Source organism: Gopherus flavomarginatus, chromosome 3 (assembly GCF_025201925.1).
Source record: "Gopherus flavomarginatus isolate rGopFla2 chromosome 3, rGopFla2.mat.asm, whole genome shotgun sequence".
NCBI classification, from domain to species: Eukaryota; Metazoa; Chordata; order Testudines; family Testudinidae; genus Gopherus; species Gopherus flavomarginatus.
The window spans coordinates 142,261,478-142,282,844 of NC_066619.1; the positions used below are offsets into that span (position 1 = coordinate 142,261,478).

At 39.8% G+C, this 21,367-nt stretch overlaps 1 protein-coding gene across 1 annotated transcript in view; it reads right to left on the reverse strand.

The window, feature by feature from the left end:
* Nucleotides 1-21,367, reverse strand: part of TNKS (tankyrase) — a 302,779-nt gene that overhangs the window by 189,356 nt on the left and 92,056 nt on the right. The window contains exons 4-5 of the mRNA XM_050948206.1: nucleotides 6,387-6,423; nucleotides 5,450-5,525 (exon numbers count right to left, since the gene is read on the reverse strand). Coding sequence (XP_050804163.1) covers nucleotides 5,450-5,525; nucleotides 6,387-6,423 — 113 coding nt within the window. The remainder of the gene's footprint in view (nucleotides 1-5,449; nucleotides 5,526-6,386; nucleotides 6,424-21,367) is intronic.

The following is a 21,367-nucleotide window of genomic DNA, read 5'->3' on the forward strand; positions in this document are numbered from 1 at the left end:
TAAAAGGTAAAGCTCCTATTTGGGGTAGTCCCCCTCCAAAGGTAGCAAATATCCAGGCTGAAGTTGATGCTGCTTCAAGTAGAGCTATCTGTAGATGAATACTTGCATCCATTTCAAGAAGAGGGGTTACAGAGATATGAGGTATCCAGCCATCTGGAAGGCACAGATGTGGAAGAACAGATCCTATTTGACTTTTGACTCTAACCAACAGAATTTTTGAAAAGCATGCATACCATTGTCATAAACAGATAAGTAAGAGTTAATAGAAGAGACGTACTTCATATCTCTTTTCCCTGTAAAGGGTTAACAAGATCAGTGAGCCTGGCTGTCACCTGACCAGAGGACTCATCAGGGGACAGGATACTTTCAAAGCTTGAGGGAGGGAAGTTTTTGTGTGTGCTGTTAGTGTTTGGTTGTTGTTCTCTCTGGGTTCTGACAGTGATCAGACGTGCAACCAGGTTTCTCTCCAATCTCCCTGATACAGGTTCTTATAGATTCAAAATAGTAAGTACTAGGTGATAAGGCGAGTTAGGCTTATGTTTGTTTTCTTTATTTGCAAATGTGTATTTGGCTGGAAGGAGTTCAAATTGGTATTTTGCTGAAATGATTTTAATGTATACTTGTATACTTAGGCTGGGAGGGTATTCCCAGTACCTATAGCTAAAAGACCCTGTAACATATTCCATCTTAAATTTACAAAGATAATTTTTTACTGTTTTTTCTTTCTTTAATTAAAAGCTTTTCTTGTTTAAGGACCTGATTGTTTTTTTATTCTGGTGAGACCCCAGGGACTGGGTCTGGATTCACCAGGGAATTGGTGGGGAGAAAGGAGGGAAGAGGGAGAGAGGTTAATTTCTCCCTGTGTTAGGATTACTTTCTCTCTCAGGGAGAGTCTGGGAGGGGGAGAGAAAAGGAGGGGGGAAGGTTAATTTTCCTCTCTGTTTTAAGATTCAAGGAGTTTGAATCACAGTGATCTTCCAGGGTAACCCAGGGAGGGGAAGCCTGAGAGAGGCAACGGTGAGGGAAAGGGTTTACTTTCCTTGTATTAAGATCCAGAGGGACTGAGTCTTGGGGGTCCCCGGGCAAGGTTTTGGGGGGACCAGAGTGTACCAGGCACTGGAATTCCTGGTTGGTGGCAGCGCTACAAGTACTAAGCTGGTAATTGAGCTTAGAGGAATTCATGCTGGTACCCCATCTTTTGGATGCTAAGGTTCAGAGTGGGGAATTATACCACAACCACCATTATTTGTTTTCTTATGAAATCTTGCTACTATATAATGCTTTCAGTTGTTTTGTCAAGAAACTGACTATGTGCACTGCACAGCTTAGTTACTTGTGTAGTATCCTACGCATGTGCGCGCGCGCACACACACACAGTGGATCTTGACTATGGTGCGTAAAAAATTATCCACACAAAAAATGGGTAAACTATAAAATTATAGCAAGAATTAATATAAATTCTGACAATAATGGCTAGAGGAAAAATGTTTGGGAAAACGTAAGTAGTAGTTCTAACGCAACAACTCTTAGTATGCAGATTCTAAAATGTAAAGAACACAGTGTATGGAACCTACTGATTTGTAACAAACAAAAATACAGAGGTTAGCATAAGTTTGCTCACCTACAATTAAATCTGTGCCTAGCTAATACAGAGATGGGGCATTAAAAATGTTAAAACAGAAGAAATACACAAGAGTTTTTTCTGAAACTAAACCTTAAGGAATGAAAAAACAGTCTATACAGTAAAACATTGAAAAAGCCAATGTGCTAGAATCTCAGTTGGTGTAAATCGGTGCAGGTCAATTGGAGTCAACGTAGTTACTCCAACTTACACCAAGTGAGGTGCTAGCTCACAACAGTCGATGTGCTAAGAGTTGTAATTATTTGCACCACTAGCTCATCTAAACTACTTCAGAAGTCCAACAAAATAGTCTTGCATTGTTAGAGGGTCCAAAACCCACATCCCACAAATACAATACTTTCAGCTGAACAACACTGTACTTCTAAAAATGTCTTCTACTTGAATTTCCATTCTGCACACTAATATTGAAAAAAAGAAATATAAGTCTCAAAATAGCCTTGTCTGTGGGTAACTGGATTCAATTTATTCAGCAAACCGACTTGATGGTACATATTTTTATGATACTGACTATTATTACAAAAAGGACATAGTCCTAACGATTAACAGAACTGTCTTATCTTTACCTGGATATAAACCACCTGACTTCTTAGAATGCTTTTAGCAACTAGTTCTTTTACTGACAAGAATTGGACAAACACACAAACCAATGTATTCTCTAAATGTCAGCACTGTTTATTTCTAACTGATGTGCTTTCTGAATCTTGGACTTAAATTAAGCTTTTGTGTTAACTCAAGTGCTGTCATACCATTCAATGATGCCTACTAACCAAATGCCTACTAACTAATTTTTTTTCCTTATATCTAATTTGTATTTCATGGTAGCACAAATTCTAGAGAGTATATTTCTGAGGGATCATTGGTCTTGTTGACAGAAGTAGCAATCTTACCTTTAGCCTCATATCAATAGTGATGGGGCTCAAATGCTCAACCAGAAATGTGTTGCTGATTTGTCTGTCTTAGTACTTAACTATGTCAAAACAGTATTTTATAAATATTTAAATAGTACTTCATCTGAACAGGTCTGTCTTATCTTTCTAAAAACACTAACCGAGTTATATCTTTATTGTAACACAGAGTACATCATAGATCCCCATGTATCAGGACAAAATACTGCATTACTGGAGAGAAGTAAACAGTGGTATCCCCCAGGGTTCTATACTGGGATCAGTCCTAATCAACATATTTGTAAATGATCTGAAAAAAGGGGTAAACAGTGAGGTGGCAAAATTTGGAGATGATACAAAATTAATCAAGATAGCTAAGTTCCAGGGAGACTGCAAAAAGCTACAAAGGAATATCACAAAACTGGGTAACTGGGCAACAAAATGGCTGATGACATTTAATGTTGACACATGCAAAGTGATGCACATTGGAAAGCATAATCCCAACTATACATATAAAATGATGGGGTCTAAATTAGCTGTTACCACTCGAGAAAGATCTTGGAGTCATTCTGGATAGTTCTCTGAAAACATCCATTCAATGTGCAGCGGGAGTTAAAAAAAGCGAACAGCATGTTGGGCATCATTAAGACAGAAAATATCATATTGTCGCTATATAAATCCATCGCACGCCAATATCTTGAATACTGTGTGCAGATGTGGTCACCTCATCTCAAAAAAGATAGAATGGAATTGGAAAAGGTTCAGAAAAGGACAACAAAAATGATTAGGGATATGGAATGACTTCTGTATGAGGAGAGATTAATAAGACTAGGTCTTTTCAGCTTGGAAAAGGAGATGACTTGGGGGGGGATATGATTGAGGTCTATAAAATCATGATTGGTGTGGAGAAAATAAATAAGGAAGTATTTACTCATTCTCATAACACAAGAACTAGGGATCACCAAATGAAATTAATATGCAGCAGGTTTAAAACAAACAAAAGGAAGCATTTTTCCACACAACGCACAGTTAACCTGTGGAACTCCTTGCCAGTGGATGTTGTGAAGGCCAAGACTATAACAGAGTTCAAAAAAGAACTATTTAAGTTCATGGAGAATAGGTCCATCAATGGCTATTAGCCAGGATGGGCAGAGATGGTGTCCCTAGCCTCTGTTTGCCAGAAGCTGGGAATGGGCAACAGAGGGTGGATCACTTGATGATTACCTGTTCTATTCATTACCTCTGGGACACCTGGCATTGGCCACTGTTGGAGGACGGGACACTGGGCTAGATGGACCCTTGGTCTGACCCAGTATGGCCATTCTTATATGCTTATACTCTTTTTTTAATGGGTCTTCAATTTAATTGCTTAAATAGCTTTTTCTACCAAGATTCAGAAGGGTTCAATTATTGACAACAACCCTTAACATTTAAAATATGGATTGTGGAAGTAACACACTAGATTTTTTAACATTTCTAGATATTGCAATTCAAAGATTTAAAATTTTTCTATTAAAAAGTTACTTGCTTCATTTAAGCAAACATTAATCACACTGATGCCTGTAAAGGTCTGTCAGCATATTTTAACAAACGAAGCAACATTCTAGTAGCAAACACCAGGCACTCTGCAATGGTAAGGCAAGGGATATTTTCCCCATGAATAAAGTGGACCAGATTCTTGGCTAGCGGAAATCAGCATAACTCCATTGGCTTCAATGGAGCTGTGCCTATTTACCCCAGCTGCAGATCTAGGTCAGCAGTTGTGGTTTTTTTTTTGTTTGTTTTTAAGTGTAATAAAAGACATTGCATTGAAAATACTTTTAAGAACAGTAAGAATTTAAAACACATGCTTTTCAGTCTGAAATATCTATTTACTGGATTAACTCAAACTCTTCAGAGTGTGATGTACAATCGCATGTGACGGATTTTCTAATCTACATATATTGAGAAAATTCCAACAAATACTTAAAGTAGCCACCAAAGTCTGTAAGCCTAGAAAGCTAGACAAATCTGTCTGTTAATGTGAACGCCTAACATCACAAATCATGAAACCCTAAGGACATTAAGCACAGAAATTAAGTAGCCAGATGCACATTCTGTAATTTACATTAACGTATCCTAAAAGTCTTGCCAGCATTCTGCCTATGTTGTACATGCTCTTCCCTTCCCCTAATTCCAAATAATCCTTATTTTTTTCCTTCAGCATCCCTAATAAAACGACAGCCAAGCCAAACAATGCAATGTTTACGCTCAGCACTAACTGAATTTTCTTATCTCATTAATACACTGTCAGCTTTAACTGGCAAGGTATTAGGGCCTATGAGAGCTAACTTCCTCTACTGAAGAATCCCTCCTCTCCCCCAAATGGGACAGCCACACCATGTAATGCAGTGGCTCTCGAAGTTTTGTACTGATGACCCCTTTCACACAGCAAGCCTCTGAGTGCAACCCCTCCCTTATACATTAAACACACTTTTAAAAAATATTTAACACTATTATAAAAGCTGGAAGCGAAGAGGGGTTTAAGGGTAGAGGCTGACAGCTCGTGACCCCCACGTAATAACCCCCAGTTCAAGAACCTCTGGTATAGTGTAGAGATAGTAAACGATCCTCTATTTCTTTAGCTACTTTATTAACAGTCTAAAATGGTACATTTTGTTATTATTGAAGATTTTACCATCTCATTTTCCATACAATAGAGTATCTCATATTTAAAAGAAAAGGCAAGCTCGAAATCCATGGGCCATTGGCTCTGTCCATCTGTCACAACTGGCAGTATCAAGTATGGCAGCATTTAATTTCATGGTGAAAACACATCATTTAGAATTCAGCTATATACTCTGTCCTGGTTTATATATCTACATTTCGGTGTTCACATTTACCTCTCTAAAACTGTAGAAATATTATATAGATATTAACTTACTTTCCGCCCATCACTTGCATGGCAGTTCACATTTAAAGGAGTCAATAAAGCCATTAGTTTTTCTTCATTACCGCTCCTGTAAGGGCGGGGGGAGGGGAGGGAAGACATGTCCCTTTGTAAAAGATGTAATAAGAAGTTTCATATTAATGTAGTGTATATTGCTATTCTTCAAAGCAGAGTGAAAAATATGTCAATTTGCAAAATATCTCACAAGTGTTTTAGAACTGCTGATAAAATACAGAATATTCTTCTTTTTGTTATTAAATCCACAGTAGTTCATGCAAAAAAATGTCTTAACATCTCTTTCTTCAGCCTTATAATAGGATCTTTCCTTTAGCCCGTTTTACTGATCTGCTGAAAGCCATTTTCTGAATTAGTAGTTAACTTATTCTTCAGATCACATGTCAAATACCAGTATATATTGCTAAAAATAACATTTTAAAATGTTACTGAAAGGGAAAATACAGTGTAAAATAACTGTTTTACAAGCTGTCAGAAAGGCAACAAGGGATAAAATAATTTCTAGAATATTAGACTGAACTTTACACCTTTCGCTCTTGCTTCTCTAGGCTGCGTTTTGGTAGGAAACATTTCGAAAATAAAGCTTTCAGGTGGTGAAACAAAAAGGGAAATACTCCAACAATATGTAATTTGCACCTAAAAAGGACAATCACTAAATGGTAAATAGGATTTCTAGCAGCTTAAGGTAAGAACACAATTAATATTAACCTTATAAGCATCATGTTGGGGGATTTCAATTAAACAAATAGACTTTTCTATTTATAACAGACTGTAAAGTCCAAAGAGACTTACTCTAATAAGCTGGTTTACCTGCATCATTTCATAGAAGGCAATGCAAAACATTACAGTTTACAGAAGCCCCTTTTCCTCATCTCTTCCCATCTCCAACATGCTTTGTATTCTAACCAGCACTCACCTAGCAGCTTCCAGGAGTTCGTCCTTCTTGTATTCACCTAAATGATTGCAAAATATCATGCTGTTAGCATCTGGCAGAAGACAGATTAAGAACTACAATAGGAAGCAAATACAGAATTAAAACAGAGAAGACGAGAGAAAAAAAAAGAGCCCACACCCCGCTGGGTGATGGAGCTGTGACGTTAACCAGCTTGTGAAGGCAGCATCACCAGTGCCTTGGAGACGGGCAGCAAATTGACATAGCTTCTTATCCAATCCTCAGATGAAATAGCTTTCTTCAGACAACCAATGAATGCTAAATCTTGTGTCCAGAAACACATTCCCTCTGATAACAGTATGCTAGCTGAAGACAATGTCCCCTCCCCCACTTTCCCATTCAGAATGGCACAGTATACTTCTGAAGCATTAATAAATTCTGAGACAAAAGCAAGGCATTATGGCTCTTAGAAACTGGTAATTTGTACCTGTTAAAGGCAGTTTATTTTTGAAGTTCAGTATTATTATTCAATGTCCTTACAAACAGCAATGGCTCATAATAGCTTATGAAATTCCAAAAATCAACTTCTGAAACCTTTTCTAGACTTCAGGAAAACCATATACTTTTAAATTATAAAATATACCCAAAAGGGCACAAGACCTCTGAAAGTTGCAGTCTCCTGAATATTTTAAGTGAAAAAAGAGCACACAGTGAAGATGAGCTGTTCTGGCACCTAACTGCAAATGAGATGACATTCAGTGAAGCTGAATCACAACTATACATGTTAAAGGCTGTTAAATCTAAGTGAAGTTATATTCAGAATTAGGAAATTCACTTTTTAACATCCTCAGCAAACCCTCTGAAAGTAGGACATTCCAGCAATGCTTAATGCAGGGTTTAAAACTCCTAGTAGCCAGAAGATTAAAGCAACCACCCAAAGGCAGATACGAAAAAATGGGATATAGCATTCTCCTGCATGAGTGAGGTATGAAGGCAAGGCCCCGCTGAAAAGCTTACTACCACCTACATTTCTTTATATCAGCCTCTGGTGAAACTCGTGTTAACTTAAATGCGAGCAGTCAGATCCACAGTGAGCATCTGCGAAAATCCCACCCTAAGCAGCTGATAAGTAGGAAGATGCCAATCAACGTCCCCTAGAAGAGTTGAGTTCTTTTTCTCCCTCCCCAGCCCAGACCCTAACTGTTGGGAGAAGTGCTTGGGTCATCTTTCCTTGTGAAAGGCTTAGTGTCTACTGCTGCCACCACTTTTAGCTTTTCCAACCAGCACCAGAGAAACTGACACAGTTCTTTACAGTTTCATGGCTGCCTATAGGATTCTGAATAGCAGCAGTGTAATTGACCAGGTCTAGTTAATTACAAAATTAAAATCACCAGCAGAGGCACTAGAGCTGGCTGCCAGACTTAGAAACACAAGATTCGATTCATTTTTGGAACATTCACAGAAACATGTTTGTAATGAAGATGTGAATGCTGCAAAAAACAATGGCTGTCTCCTTGCTGCTCTCCAAATTCACCTAGAGAAGCTTCCTAGTTCCCACTGGTGATGTGATTTTTTCAAGCCAGGACACAACACATGCCTCATTCTTAGCACAGTGTAAACAAAACACTGGGCATAATTACAGTACTTCTAATCAATGAAGAATCAAAAGCGACAATTGACTTCTGAATCAAATAGTTTACATTTTGTTACACAAATAAAGCAACAATGACAAAAAATTCTGTCCACTAGAAAAATGTCTTGATGTTGTTTATTATTATACATCATTTACATCAGAGATACTTTCCAGCCCTAATCACACTGAGGGCCCACCTTGTAGACTGTGTGCTCTTTATTAGTTTTGATACAGTGCCTACCACAATGGAGCTCCAGTTTTGATTGGATTTATAGTAGTATCCAAAGGCCCCAAAGTTAAATAATATTTTGCTAGATGCTCTTCAAACATGAGCTCTAGCTCTATCCTAAAGAGCTTGAATACCAAGGAATAGTTTTAACAGGGAGAAACCACGGATTAGATTGCTTGGTTTAAAAACAAAAGGCGTTTTAACCTTAACTAAGTACATGAATTATTTTTAATAAAATCAGAGATATTTACAGGTAACAGGTCTTGATATCAAAACCAAGACAAGAGATTCTTAAAATTTGTCAGTTTTTCTGCAATAGGATATGCATTAGGGGAAAAAATCCTCTGTAAATGAGTGCAACTTCATTGTTCTAAGAAACTTATCTACTATGAATGGTATGCTTTGCAATGAACTATGATCCAAAAAAGGTATAAGCACTTGCTACATCAATTTATAATAGAAAACCTGGACATAGACTGCACGATTTGGTCACATGTATATAATGATAAATGTGTTTGCAAAGTATTTTTTTAAGACTATACATACTCATGAAATTAAACATTAAGGTTTGGAATTAAAATACAAAAATTCAGACCATCCACCTTGCATGATTTTTAAAAATTGTAAGAAACTATTTTAAACTTTTGAGCCAAACAATTAAAATTGCAGCTGCTAGCTGCAGAACTGCCTGTATGTACAGAATAAGACTGTAGTGCTCCCTGGTGCCTTTTAAGGTGTGTCCACACTAAGGGGAAAAATGTTCTGTTTTATATTTTACTGCTGCTAACAGACTGTAAACATCTTAGTGTGGACAAGGCAGTTGCAGTTTTAACATGTTAACACTAGTGTTTACCTTTCCTTGCTAACATAGCTAAAAACTACAAATGCCTTGACAACACTAGCATTATACCATGAGTTAGTTACCACGTTTTCCTCCTGAAGAAAACCTTAGATTTTGTAAAAACATCCAGATAAAGACTAGCAACAGATCAGTTATGGATGAAACCAGGCAGTTACAGGCAGTCAAAAAAACCAGCAATGAATGATGGAGAAAATACATGGATTAAAATGTTTTTCTAGGAACTGAAAAATTAAGTGGGATAAAAAAACATTAAATATGTATAATATGTTATTGCAACTATATACCACAACCATGCCATACATATTACTGAAAGCTTAGGCCATTTTTTCTGGTCAGATCTAGCCCCATGTATAAATCCCTACTTTAATTTTATACATATAAAGATGAATACACTGTAAGACGCCAGCTCACTAATATCTGAGAACAAGGATGAAAAAAAAAATCCTGTCAAATATTCAAAATAAAAATAAAGGAAAAAATATTTTGGATTTTATGTTGCTTTTAAATTTGAGTAGTTTTCTTTAAACTAAATCAAAGACAGAAATTCCAAATAACTGAAATTTCTGTATTATTGTACATATTTTAAGGAGAGTGTAATTTTGAGACAGTCAAATAAAGATTCAGAGTTAAGCATACAGACATAGGCCCCAATCCTGGAATGAGATCGATGCACATATAGCCCCAGGGAAATCAATTGCTCTTGTAGATTCAGGACCTTCCTTATTTCCCAAATCTGAGTTCTTGATTTTGTAATGTTGCAAGAAAAATGATTTTGTTTTGTCTTTTAGCAGCATGGATTTGATCACTTCTGTGTGGTTTGTTATAGACATGCATATTATCTAATAGAGAATACAGAAGTGTTGGTGATATAAAAGGATAAGATTTTTCAAACTTAGATGCCTAACGCTGGACTCCTCATTCCACACTTAAGTGCTTTCCTGAATTAAGGGCTTTATTTACAAGCTTAAGTGCACACACAAATTAAATGAGTGCATAAAGTCCCAGTGACTGCCCCAAACAGGAATAATTTCCTGACCCTGATTTAAAGAGCGGCTGAGCACCCAAGAGTGTTTACGTGTATCAATGGGAGCTACTGCATGATAAGCCACTTTTGAAAATCAGGGGGTGAAAATCATGGCCACACTGAAATCAAAAGTTTTACTGTTGACTTCAAGAGGCCAGGATTTCACCCCAGGTCATTTATTTAGGAGTCTAAACATTGAGTAAGTAGTCTCACTTTAGGCTCCTATTTTGGAAAATCTTGGTCTACGATATTTATCAGTCAGAGTTTGGAATGGACACCATTCAAGAGAGCTGAAGCCACAAAGGAGTTATGCAAATCATTCCTAAATAAGTAAAGATAAAACTTTTACACAACTCGTGTATTCAGTATATATCATATGTGACAAAGTATTATAGGAATTTTTCACAAAGTTTTAAAAAGATTTATTGGGACTATTATTTTTGTCTCTCTACCCGTAAATCAGTTTTCATTACCATGAGTCCAAGAGCACAGAGCTTAGAGATGACAGAATACGCACCCAAAGACAGAAAAGGCAGTAAACTTTAGAGTCTGATCTCTCAAGATCTTGCAGAACTAGATGCAAGTAATGGGCAAATATACATGCAATATTCTTTTAATGAATGTTAGTTTCTTAAAACCTAATTAAAAATGGGAGCTGTCATAAACAGATAAGTAAGAGTTAATAGAACAGAAGTGCTTCATATCTCTTTGCCTGGAAAGGGTTAACAAGAACAGTGAGCCTGGCAGTCACCTGACCAGAGGACCAATCAGAGGACAGGATACTTTCAAATCTTGAGGGAGGGAAGTTTTTGTGTGTGCTGTTTGTCATAACATTTTTTCCCAGATCTGGATCTTAGCGTCCAAAATATGGGTGTTAGCATGAAAACCTCCAAGCTTAGTTACCAGCTTGGACCTGGTAATTGCTGCCACCAGCCAGGAGTTATACAGTGCCTAGCTCACTGTGGTCTCCCCAAAACCTTCCCTGGGGGACCCCAAGACTCAGATTCCTTGAGTCTTACAACAAAGGGAAATAACCCCCTCCCCTTGTTACTTCCTCCCAGGCTCCCCTCCCTGGATGACCCTAGGAGATTCCCTGCTTCCAGTCCTGGAAACACAAGTACCGAGTGAGCTAATCTCTCTCCCCCCCTCACCCAGAGGGTATGCAAAGTCAGGCTTAGTGAATCTAACACAAAGATTTTCCCCTTGACTTCTTCCTCCCACCAATTCCCTGGTGAGCTGCAGACTCAATTCCCTGGAGTCCCCACTAAAGAAAAACTCTAACAGGTCTTAAAAAGAAAGCTTTATATAAAAAGAAAGGAAAAAGGACATTAAAAATAGGCTCTATATCAAGTTGACAATATACAGGGTCAATTGCTTAAAAGAAAAATGAATAAACAGCCTTATCCAAAAAGAATACAATTTAAAACATTCCAGCAACTATACACATGTAAATACAAAAGAAAACAATATAAACCTATGGTCTTACTATCCTTGTACTTACAACTTGGAAACAGAAGATTAGAAAGCCAGGAGATAGAAAAATCACTCTCAGAGCCGAGAGGGCACAGACACAAGACAAAGAACAAAGAACTCACACCCAAAACTTCCCTCCACCCAGATTTGAAAAAGTCTTGTTTCCTGATTGGTCCTCTGGTCAGGTGTTTCAGGTTACTGGTGTTACCCCTTTACAGGTAAAAGAACATTAACTCTTAGCTATCTGTTTATGACACTGTTAGATTTTGGTTGTTGTTCACTCTGGGGGCTCAGAGGGACCAGACGTGCAACCAGGTTTCTCTCCAATCTCCCTGATACAGGTTCTTATAGATCCAGAATAGTGAGTACGAGGTAGATAAAGCGAGTTAGGCTTATGGTTGTTTTCTTTATTTGCAAATGTGTATTTGGTTGGAAGAAGTTCAAATGTGTATTTGGCTGAAAGGAGTTCAAATTGGTATTTTGCTGAAAAGATTTTAATTTATACTTGTATACTTAGGCTGGGAGGGTGTTCCCAGTGTCTATAGCTAAAAAGCCCTGTACCTATTCCATTTTTTTAAAATTTACAAAGATAATTTTTACTGTTTTTTCTTTCTTTAATTAAAAGCTTTTCTTGTTTAAGAATCTAATTGTTTTTTTATTCTGGTGAGACCCCAGGGGACTGGGTCTGGATTCACCAGGGAATTGGTGGGGGGGAAGGGGGAGAGAGAGGCTGATTTCTCTCTGTGCTAGGATTACTTTCTCTCAGGAAGAGTCTGGGAGGGGGAAAGAGAAGGAGGGAGGAAGGTGAATTGTCCTCTCTGTTTAAAGATTCAAGGAGTTTGAATCACAGTGATCTTCCAGGGTAACCCAGGGAGGGGAAGCCTGGGAGAGGCAATGGTGAGGGAAAGGGTTTACTTTCCTTGTGTTAAGATCCAGAGGGACTGGGTCTTGGGGGGTCCCCGGGCAAAGTTTTGGGGGGACTAGAGTGTACCAGGCACTGGAATTCCTGGTTGGTGGCAGCGCTACAGGTCCTAAGCTGGTAATCAAGCTTAGAGGAATTCATGCTGGTACCCCATCTTGTGGACGCTAAGGTTCAGAGTGGGGAATTGTACCATGAAAGGAGCCATTACTGCCCTGACACAGACTACATGAGCAGGCTTTTAAAAAAAATAAAAATCTATTTTTTCCCCACAAAACCTCAAAGTTTATTCTCTCTGTAACCTCTTTCAGGGAGAGATGGAAAAGAGTCCACTAAAATATTTCCATTTCCCCATATGATTATCCCTGCTCTAAAGCAAGCAAAGAGAGAGTAAAATATAGCATTAAATCATGACAAGGAGTTTTAATAGTCCAGGAAGCATGAGGCTGTGGTAGTGTTCTAATACTACATGGCTGAAAACTAGGGCTGTCGATTAATCGCAGTTCACTCACACAATTAACTTAAAGAAATTAATCACAATTTAATCACTGTTAAATAACTGAACAACAAATGAAATTTATTAAATATATTTGTGGATGTTTTTCTACATTTTCAAATATATTGATTTCAATTACAACAAAGTAGACAGTGCTCACTTTATTTTTTTTTATTACACATTTTTAGTATCTCTCATACAAGTACTGTACTGCAATTTCTTTATGGGGAAGCGCAACTTACGAATGTTGACTTTTTTGTTACATAACTGCACTCAAAAACAAAATACTGTAAAAATTTACAGCCTACAATTCCACTCAGTCCTACTTCTTGTTCAGCCAATCCCCAAGACAAACAAGTTTGTTTACATTTACGGCAGATAAAGCTGTCCGCTTCTTATTTACAATGTCACCTGAAAGTGAGAACAGGTGTTCGCATGACACTTTTGTAGTTGGCATTGCAAGGTATTAACCTGCCAGATATGCTAAACAGTCATATGCCTCTACATGCTTCGAACACCATTCCAGAGAACGTGCTACCATGCTGATGATGCTCATTAAAAAAAATGCATTAATTAATTTGTGGCTGAACTCCTTGGCGGAGAATTGTATGTTTCCTACTCTGTTTTACCCACATTCTGCCATATAATTCATGTTATAGCAGCCTCGGATGATGACCCAGCACATGTGCTTTTTGAGAACATTTTCACTGCAGATTTGACAAAACACAAAGAAGGTACCAATGTGAGATTTCTAAAGATAACTAGATCAGTCGACCCAAGCTTTAAGAATCTGAAGTGCCTTCCAAAATCTGAGAGGGATGAGATGTGGAGCATGCATTCAGAAGTTTTAAAAGAGCAACACTCCGATGCGGAAACTACAAAACTCAAACCACCAAAAAAGAAATCCAACTTTCTGCTGGTGGCATCTGACTCAGATGATAAAAATGAACATGCATAGGTTCGCACTGCTTTGGATGGTTATTATTATCAGCATGGGTGCATGGCCCTTGGAATGCTGGGTAATGCATGAAGGGACATATGAGTCTTTAATGCATCTAGCACATAAATATTTTGTGATGCTACAAAAATGCCATGCAAACACTTGTTCTCCCTTTCAGGTGATATTGTAAAGAAGTGGGCTTCATTATCTCTTGCAAATGTAAACAAACTTGTCTGTCTGAGCTGAACAAGAAGTAGGACTGAGTGGACTTGTAGGCTCTAAAGTTTTACATTGTTTCATTTTTGAATGCAGTCTTTTTTTGTACATAATTCTCCATTTGTAAGTTCAACTTTCATGATAAAGAGATTACACTACAGTACATGTATGAGGTGAACTGAAAAATACTATTTCTTTTATCATTTTTACAGTGCAAGTATTTGTAATAAAAAATATAAAGCAATGTATTACTTTGTATTCTCTGTTGTAATTGAAATCAATATATTTGAAAAAGTAGAAAATATTCAAAACTATCTAAATAAATGTTATTCTATTATTGTTTAACAGTGTGATTAATAGTGATTAATTTTTTAAATCGCCTTAGAGCCCTACTGAAAACTTTAAAAATGTAACAGCTTGTAAAAAGTGTGTTATGGCAATATCTTTTCTCTGTGTGAAAGAGAGTTCTCAGTGAAAGAATGCAAGAAACAAGTGAGGGGAAGGAAGCAGTAGAGGAAGACACATAGTATAGGAATTACCTCAATTCTTCCTCCTTTTGTAGATTTGCGTTCCTAGATTCCATCATATCTCTTGCCCCATCTGCTTCTCACAGGCAATTGGGCTGCTACTATAAATTTTATTTAATAGGTTAGATCAGGAGTACAGTAGGCACCCCATGTTAAGCTTTTGTAACCAAAAATTGGCCAAGACTAATCTTAAGAATTGCAGAAGAATGGCAGACAGCATTTGGAAGAGCAAGTTCAAAACGTTTCCCCTGCCTGCAACGACACTTGCATAGTATCTTAACTTTTAGTCTCTTCTGACAAAGTTGACTAGGGAGTAATTTTAAAAGGCTTCTTAATTAAGCATTTTGAAACTTGATATAAAATATGGTTCAATTAACAGTGAAGCCCTGCTGAGAACAGACTTCAAAAGGAAAAATCATGGCTTGGTTTTACTCCACAGCTCTGCCAAGCCACTTTGCTGGTAGCACAGGTACTTTTAATAACCTTTAGTTTCTTATACAAAGCCTGAATTCAAGTGCAGTTCGATGCTCCGGATTTTGCTTTAAAGAAATTGAAAGTTAGAAGTCACCTAAGGCCTGACAGGAAGCAATGCTAGGGAAATCTAGAGGCCTCTTCTGCACACACTGCCAAGAAGAGATTTCTGTAATAGTGTTCTACCAATCTGTTACATAATGCATATATGTCCCATCTACTATGTATAAGAGATGTGGCAATATCATTACTATTAATACTCAGATGCAGTTTAAGTCCTCCATTTAACATGGATCTGGGAATCACCAAGAGGCCCAACCTGCAGATCAGAACAGGTCTTTGGACAGTTTGTGTCTAAAGGTATAGTGTAGCACAGGGGTCAGCAACCTTTCAGCAGTGCTGTGCCGAGTCTTCATTTATTCACTCTAATTTAAGGTTTCGCATGCCGGTAATACATGTTAACGTGTTTTAGAAGGTCTCTATCTGTAAGTCTACATTATATAACTAAACTATTGCATGTAAAGTAAACAAGGTTTTCAAAATGTTTAAGAAGCATCATTTAAAATTAAATTAAAATGCTGAACTTACGCCTCGAGCCTGCTCAGCTCGCTGCCAGCCTGGGGTTCTGTTCACCTAGGCTGCCAGCGGGCTGAGCAGGACCTGCAGCCGGGACGCCAGACGGGGTGGGGGTTTCAAGGGTCAGAGCAGTGGGCTGGGGTGTGGGAGGTGTAAGGCAGAGGGCTGGATGTGTCAGGGGGTTCAGGGCAGAGGGCCTAGGGGTGTAGGGCGTGCAGGTCAGAAGGCTGCGTGTGTGTTGGGGTGGGGGGGGTTCAGGGCAGAGGGCCTAGGGGTGTAGGGGGTGCAGGTCAGAAGGCTGAGTGTGTGGGGGGGTCAGGGCAGAGGGATGGGGCTGTGGGGCAGAAGGCTGGGTGTGTTGGGGTGGAGGGGGGTCAAGGCAAAGGGCTGGTGTACACGGATGCAGAGCAGAAGGCTGGGTGTGTGGAGGGGTTCAAGGGTCAGGGCAGAGGGCTGGGGGGTGTGCAGGGCAGAATGCTGAATGTGGGGGGGTCAGGGCAGAGAGATGGGGGCATGCGGGTGCAGGGCAGAAGGCTGGATGTGTAGGGGCGTCAGGGCTGAGGGATCGGGCTGTGGGGGTGCAGGGCAGAGGGCTGGGTGTGTTGGGGTGGGGGGTTCAGGGCAGAGGGCTGGCGGTATGGGGGGTGCAGGGCAGAAGGCTGGGTGTGGGGGGGGGTCAGGGCAGAGGGCTGGAGTGCTCAGCCCATAGGGGTGCTTCCTGGCCCCTGCCCTGAGCGGCTCACAGCAGGGGGCTGGAAGGGATATGCCCTGTTCCACCCCCTTCCCCAAGGCTCCGTCCCTACCTCTCTGTCTCCTCTACGGAGCTGTGTGCACGCTGCCTGCTTCCCCTGCCCCCTGGCTAGAGCCATCAGCTGATTGGCGCAGGGATGGAGAGGGGCAGGGCAGGAAAGCACCACGCTGGGGGAAGAAGTGGGGGAGGGAGAAGCTTGGCTGCCGCAGAACCAAGCTTCTGCCTCCTGCCTCCATAGGGGAGAGCGGTGGGCAGGGGGGCTGAGTGGGGCTGGGACCGCGGTAGGCAGCCCGGTGTAGCATATTTAATTATATTTTCAATGTATAGCAGATTTCCATTTCTGATGGATGATTTTCAGAAGCAATTTATTATTTCTTTGTAAATTTCTAATAACGCTATTCAGAGAGGAAAGGAGAGAGACTTTGTCTTCAAGGGTTTACAAACTAAAAATCAGCAAAGGGGAATCTGTGAGGCAAAGGGAAGCCCATGAACAGACTGTTAGGGCTCGTCTACATTACCTGCAGTATTGACAGGCAGCAACTGATCCAGTGGGGGTCGATCTATCACGTCTAAATTGACTACCGAGTGCTCTCCCATTGACTCTGGTACTCCACCAGGGCGAGAGGCGCAGACAGAGTTGACGGGAGAGCAGTGAAGACACCGCAGTAAGGAGATCTAAGTATGTCGACTTCAGCTATGTTATTCACATAGCTGAAGCTGCATAACTTAGATTGACCCCCACTCCTCTCCCCACAGTGTAGATCAGACCTTAGCCAGGGAATCTTCCTGCACACCACAGGGAAATAACAGAATCAAATCAAACTACAGAATCATAACAACTGATAACAGGTTGGGTAACCTATTTAATCTTTACTGCCTTCAACTATGTTACCCTGCCCCAAAATATTGTTTCCCCTAAGATTTTTCAATTTTTTTTTTTGCCTCTTTACTAGTAGTTTCTATTTCTTCTCCGAGTAGTTTATGCTACTCGCAGTAACACTGTGCTGCAACAGATAAAGCATATATCCCACTCCACTTTTTTTTTTTTTTTTTTTTTAATACTTTGAATGGGAGAAATAAGTACATTTTCCAATCTATCGTACCCTACTCTACACATCAGGCTTTTGCTAAAGACGTATTTTCATTTTATTCAGTCACTCATTCAAACTGAGATTGGAGGACAAGACAGACAGATGGAATGCCAAGAGAATGAGAACACATTGATATATGTTTGCAACTCAAAATTTACAGTAGGTAGGAGATGGAGACGTGTAGAATCTTTTTGAAAAGTATCTGCAACCTGAAGAGTTTTGGGGCCAAATCTGAGAGCTCAGCAGCTAGCTGTCAAAGAGGTGTGTGTTTCTTGCGGGCAGGGAGTAGATCTCCATTGTTCTCAATAGAAGCTGTTGGATGCTCAACATTTTTCAAAGTCTGGCCATTGATTACTCTTGAGGGAATTCTGCACCAAAAAACTGTTTGTTACTGACCTTTCTGGAGATGATCAGTAGCCAGTATAAAATTGTGAGTTTGAGTCCCCAGCCCTTGCTTGTTCTTCAGTTGTCTATGATGTAACACAGCATATGGCTGCATATATTTGTTCACTAATAACTAGAAGTAAAAGGTCAATACTAGCTACATTACTATTAGACAGAGGGGGTTTGGAGATTTCCTCCAAATGCTCCTCCCTCCCATTCTCCGTCCATTGTATTGTAGTTTAAATAAATTACCAAAATAATTGAAACCAGCATAGACTCAGACTCTAGGACTGGAAGGGACCTCGAGAGGTCATCGAGTCCAGTCCCCTGCCCTCATGGCAGGACCAAATACTGTCTAGACCATCCCTGATAGACATTTATCTAACCTACTCTTAAATATCTCCAGAGATGGAGATTCCACAACTTCCCTAGGCAATCTATTCCAGTGTTTAACTACCCTGACAGTTAGAAACTTTTTCCTAATGTCCAACCTAAATCTCCCTTGCTGCAGTTTAAGCCCATTGCTTCTTGTTCTATCATTGGAGGCTAAGGTGAACAAGTTTTCTCCCTCCTCCTGATGACACCCTTTTAGATACCTGAAAACTGCTATCATGTCCCCTCTCAGTCTTCTCTTTTCCAAACTAAACAAACCCAATTCCTTCAGCCTTCCTTCGTAGGTCATGTTCTCAAGACCTTTAATCATTCTTGTTCCTCTTCTCTGGACCCTCTCCAATTTCTCCACATCTTTCTTGAAATGCGGTGCCCAGAACTGGACACAATACTCCAGCTGAGGCCTGACCAGCGCAGAGTAAAGCGGAAGAATGACTTCTCGTGTCTTGTTTACAACACACCTGTTAATGCATCCCAGAATCACGTTTGCTTTTTTTGCAACAGTATCACACTGTTGACTCATATTAAGCTTGTGGTCTACTATGACCCCTAGATCTCTTTCTGCCATACTCCTTCCTAGACAGTCTCTTCCCATTCTGTATGTGTGAAACTGATTGTTCCTTCCTAAGTGGAGCACTTTGCATTTATCTTTATTGAACTTTATCCTGTTTACCTCAGACCATTTCTCCAATTTGTCAGATCATTTTGAATTTTGACCCTGTTCTCCAAAGCAGTTGCAATCCCTCCCAGTTTGGTATCGTCCGCAAACTTAATAAGCGTATTTTCTATGCCAACATCTAAATCGTTGATGAAGATATTGAACAGAACCGGTCCCAAAACAGACCCCTGCGGAACCCCACTTGTTATACCTTTCCAGCAGGATTGGGAGCCATTAACAACTACTCTCTGAGTACGGTTATCCAGCCAGTTATGCACCCACCTTATAGTAGCCCCATCTAAATTGTACTTTCCTAGTTTATCTATAAGAATATCATGCAAGACTGTATCAAATGCCTTACTAAAGTCTAGGTATATCACATCCACCGCTTCTCCCTTATCCACAAGGCTCGTTATCCTATCAAAGAATGTTATCAGATTAGTTTGACACGATTTGTTCTTTACAAATCCATGCTGGCTATTCCCTATCACCTTACCACCTTCCAAGTGTTTGCAGATGATTTCTTTAATTACCTGCTCCATTATCTTCCCTGGCACAGAAGTTAAACTAACTGGTCTGTAGTTTCCTGGGTTGTTTTTATTTCCCTTTTTATAGATGGGCACTATATTTGACCCCTTCCAGTCTTCTGGAATCTCCTCCGTCTTCAATGGTTTCCCAAAGATAATAGCTAGAGACTCAGATACCTCTTCTATTAACTCCTTGAGTATTCTAGGATGCATTTCATCAGGCCCTGGTGACTTGCAGGCATCTAACTTTTCTAAGTGATTTTTTACTTGCTCTTTTTTTATTTTATCTTCTAAACCTACCCTCTTCCCATTAGCATTCACTATATTAGACATTCCTTCAGACTTCTCAGTGAAGACCGAAACAAAGAAGTCATTAAGCATGATTATATTGCATCATTTTAACAAATAATGTATGTAGAATTTTGCAGAATTTTAAAAGTGTGCAGAATTTTTAATTTTTTGGTGCTGAATTTTTAATTCATGGAGCACATTTTGATAGGACATTTTTAGTCCAAAAATGTAGACCAGTTCTAATTACTAAAGCATCATAAGCATTTATAAGGCCACACTGTTCTTTACAGTAAGGTTCCTTTACATCACTTTGGCAATGTAAAGGAGCCTTCAAAATTTTACACCTGTTTTACACTCCTGGGGGAATTCACTAAGAACAATGGGAACAATTCACTAAGCAGGCAGGCTGCTACATTCTGCTCTGCCTGAGGGGACAAAGCCTGCCTCACGCCTACCTCTTCAAACATCCCAAAGCCCTTACCCTTACCCTTCACGCTGAGCATGCCGCAATAGTGAGCAAGAGGGACAGAGTGTCTGTCTCTCTCACATGCACGACTGCCCAGCGCCGCCCCCTCCTCCCCGCCAGTGATTTATGTCTCTACTGGCTGCTCCAGGCGCCCAAACAGACGTGCCTGCATTGCCGGGGAAGGATGTGTGACCACTCTTGCAGCTGCCCTTTGCTTCCCTGTCAGAAGTCATTTTTCTTCAGGGAAGCAAAGAAATCTGCACAGCCATGAATTCTGTGCACATGCAGTGATGCAAAATTTCCCCCGGAGTAATTAATGCCTAATGCAATGACTGCTTTCACTCACTTCCCCTTTTTTCCCATTTCAATTCCCAGTTTTAATACTGGTAGCCAGGTAACGAGCCTTCACTATGGCTCCTGCCACTACTTCACTGTTGCATATTGTTGACTAACAATGTATCTAATTTCTAGATTTTTCTTTCTCCATTCCTTCGCTCATTCCCATTTTCTTCCTGTTTATCTTTCTCCACCCTCCCATCCCACCATGAACACACAAATGTTCTTTCCACGCATCTTTTAAAGTAGCCCATCTGGAATGTCCCTCTATGAGGACACACAGGACTAAGCAAACAAATATTCTTATTTAGTTTTTCTGCAGCCTCTGTGCTGACTGATGGCTGATATCCCCCACCTCACATACGAAGCAAGACACTCACATTGTACTGCTCTAAACTGAGTCAGAATTCCTCCTGAGAAGATATCAAGAGGTGCAATTGCAGCATCTGTAGGCAATCCTGAGCTAGCGTTGATCTAGCTAGCCTGAGTAACAATAGCAATGATGTCCTGAAAGCACAGATTTCAACATGAGCTAAAAAACAAGCCCATCCAAGACCCTGGCTACATTCTTAAGCAGTTCACCTCTACTTAAGTCTGTACTACTGCAGCTTCACTGCTACTATTAACTTGAGCTGGCTAGATCAAAGGTAGCTCAGGTATGCCTACACGTTCTTCAATCACACCTGTTTGCAGCGTAGACATACCCTGACTTGCGTAAGTAAGTATTTCTCCTGATACACGTCCA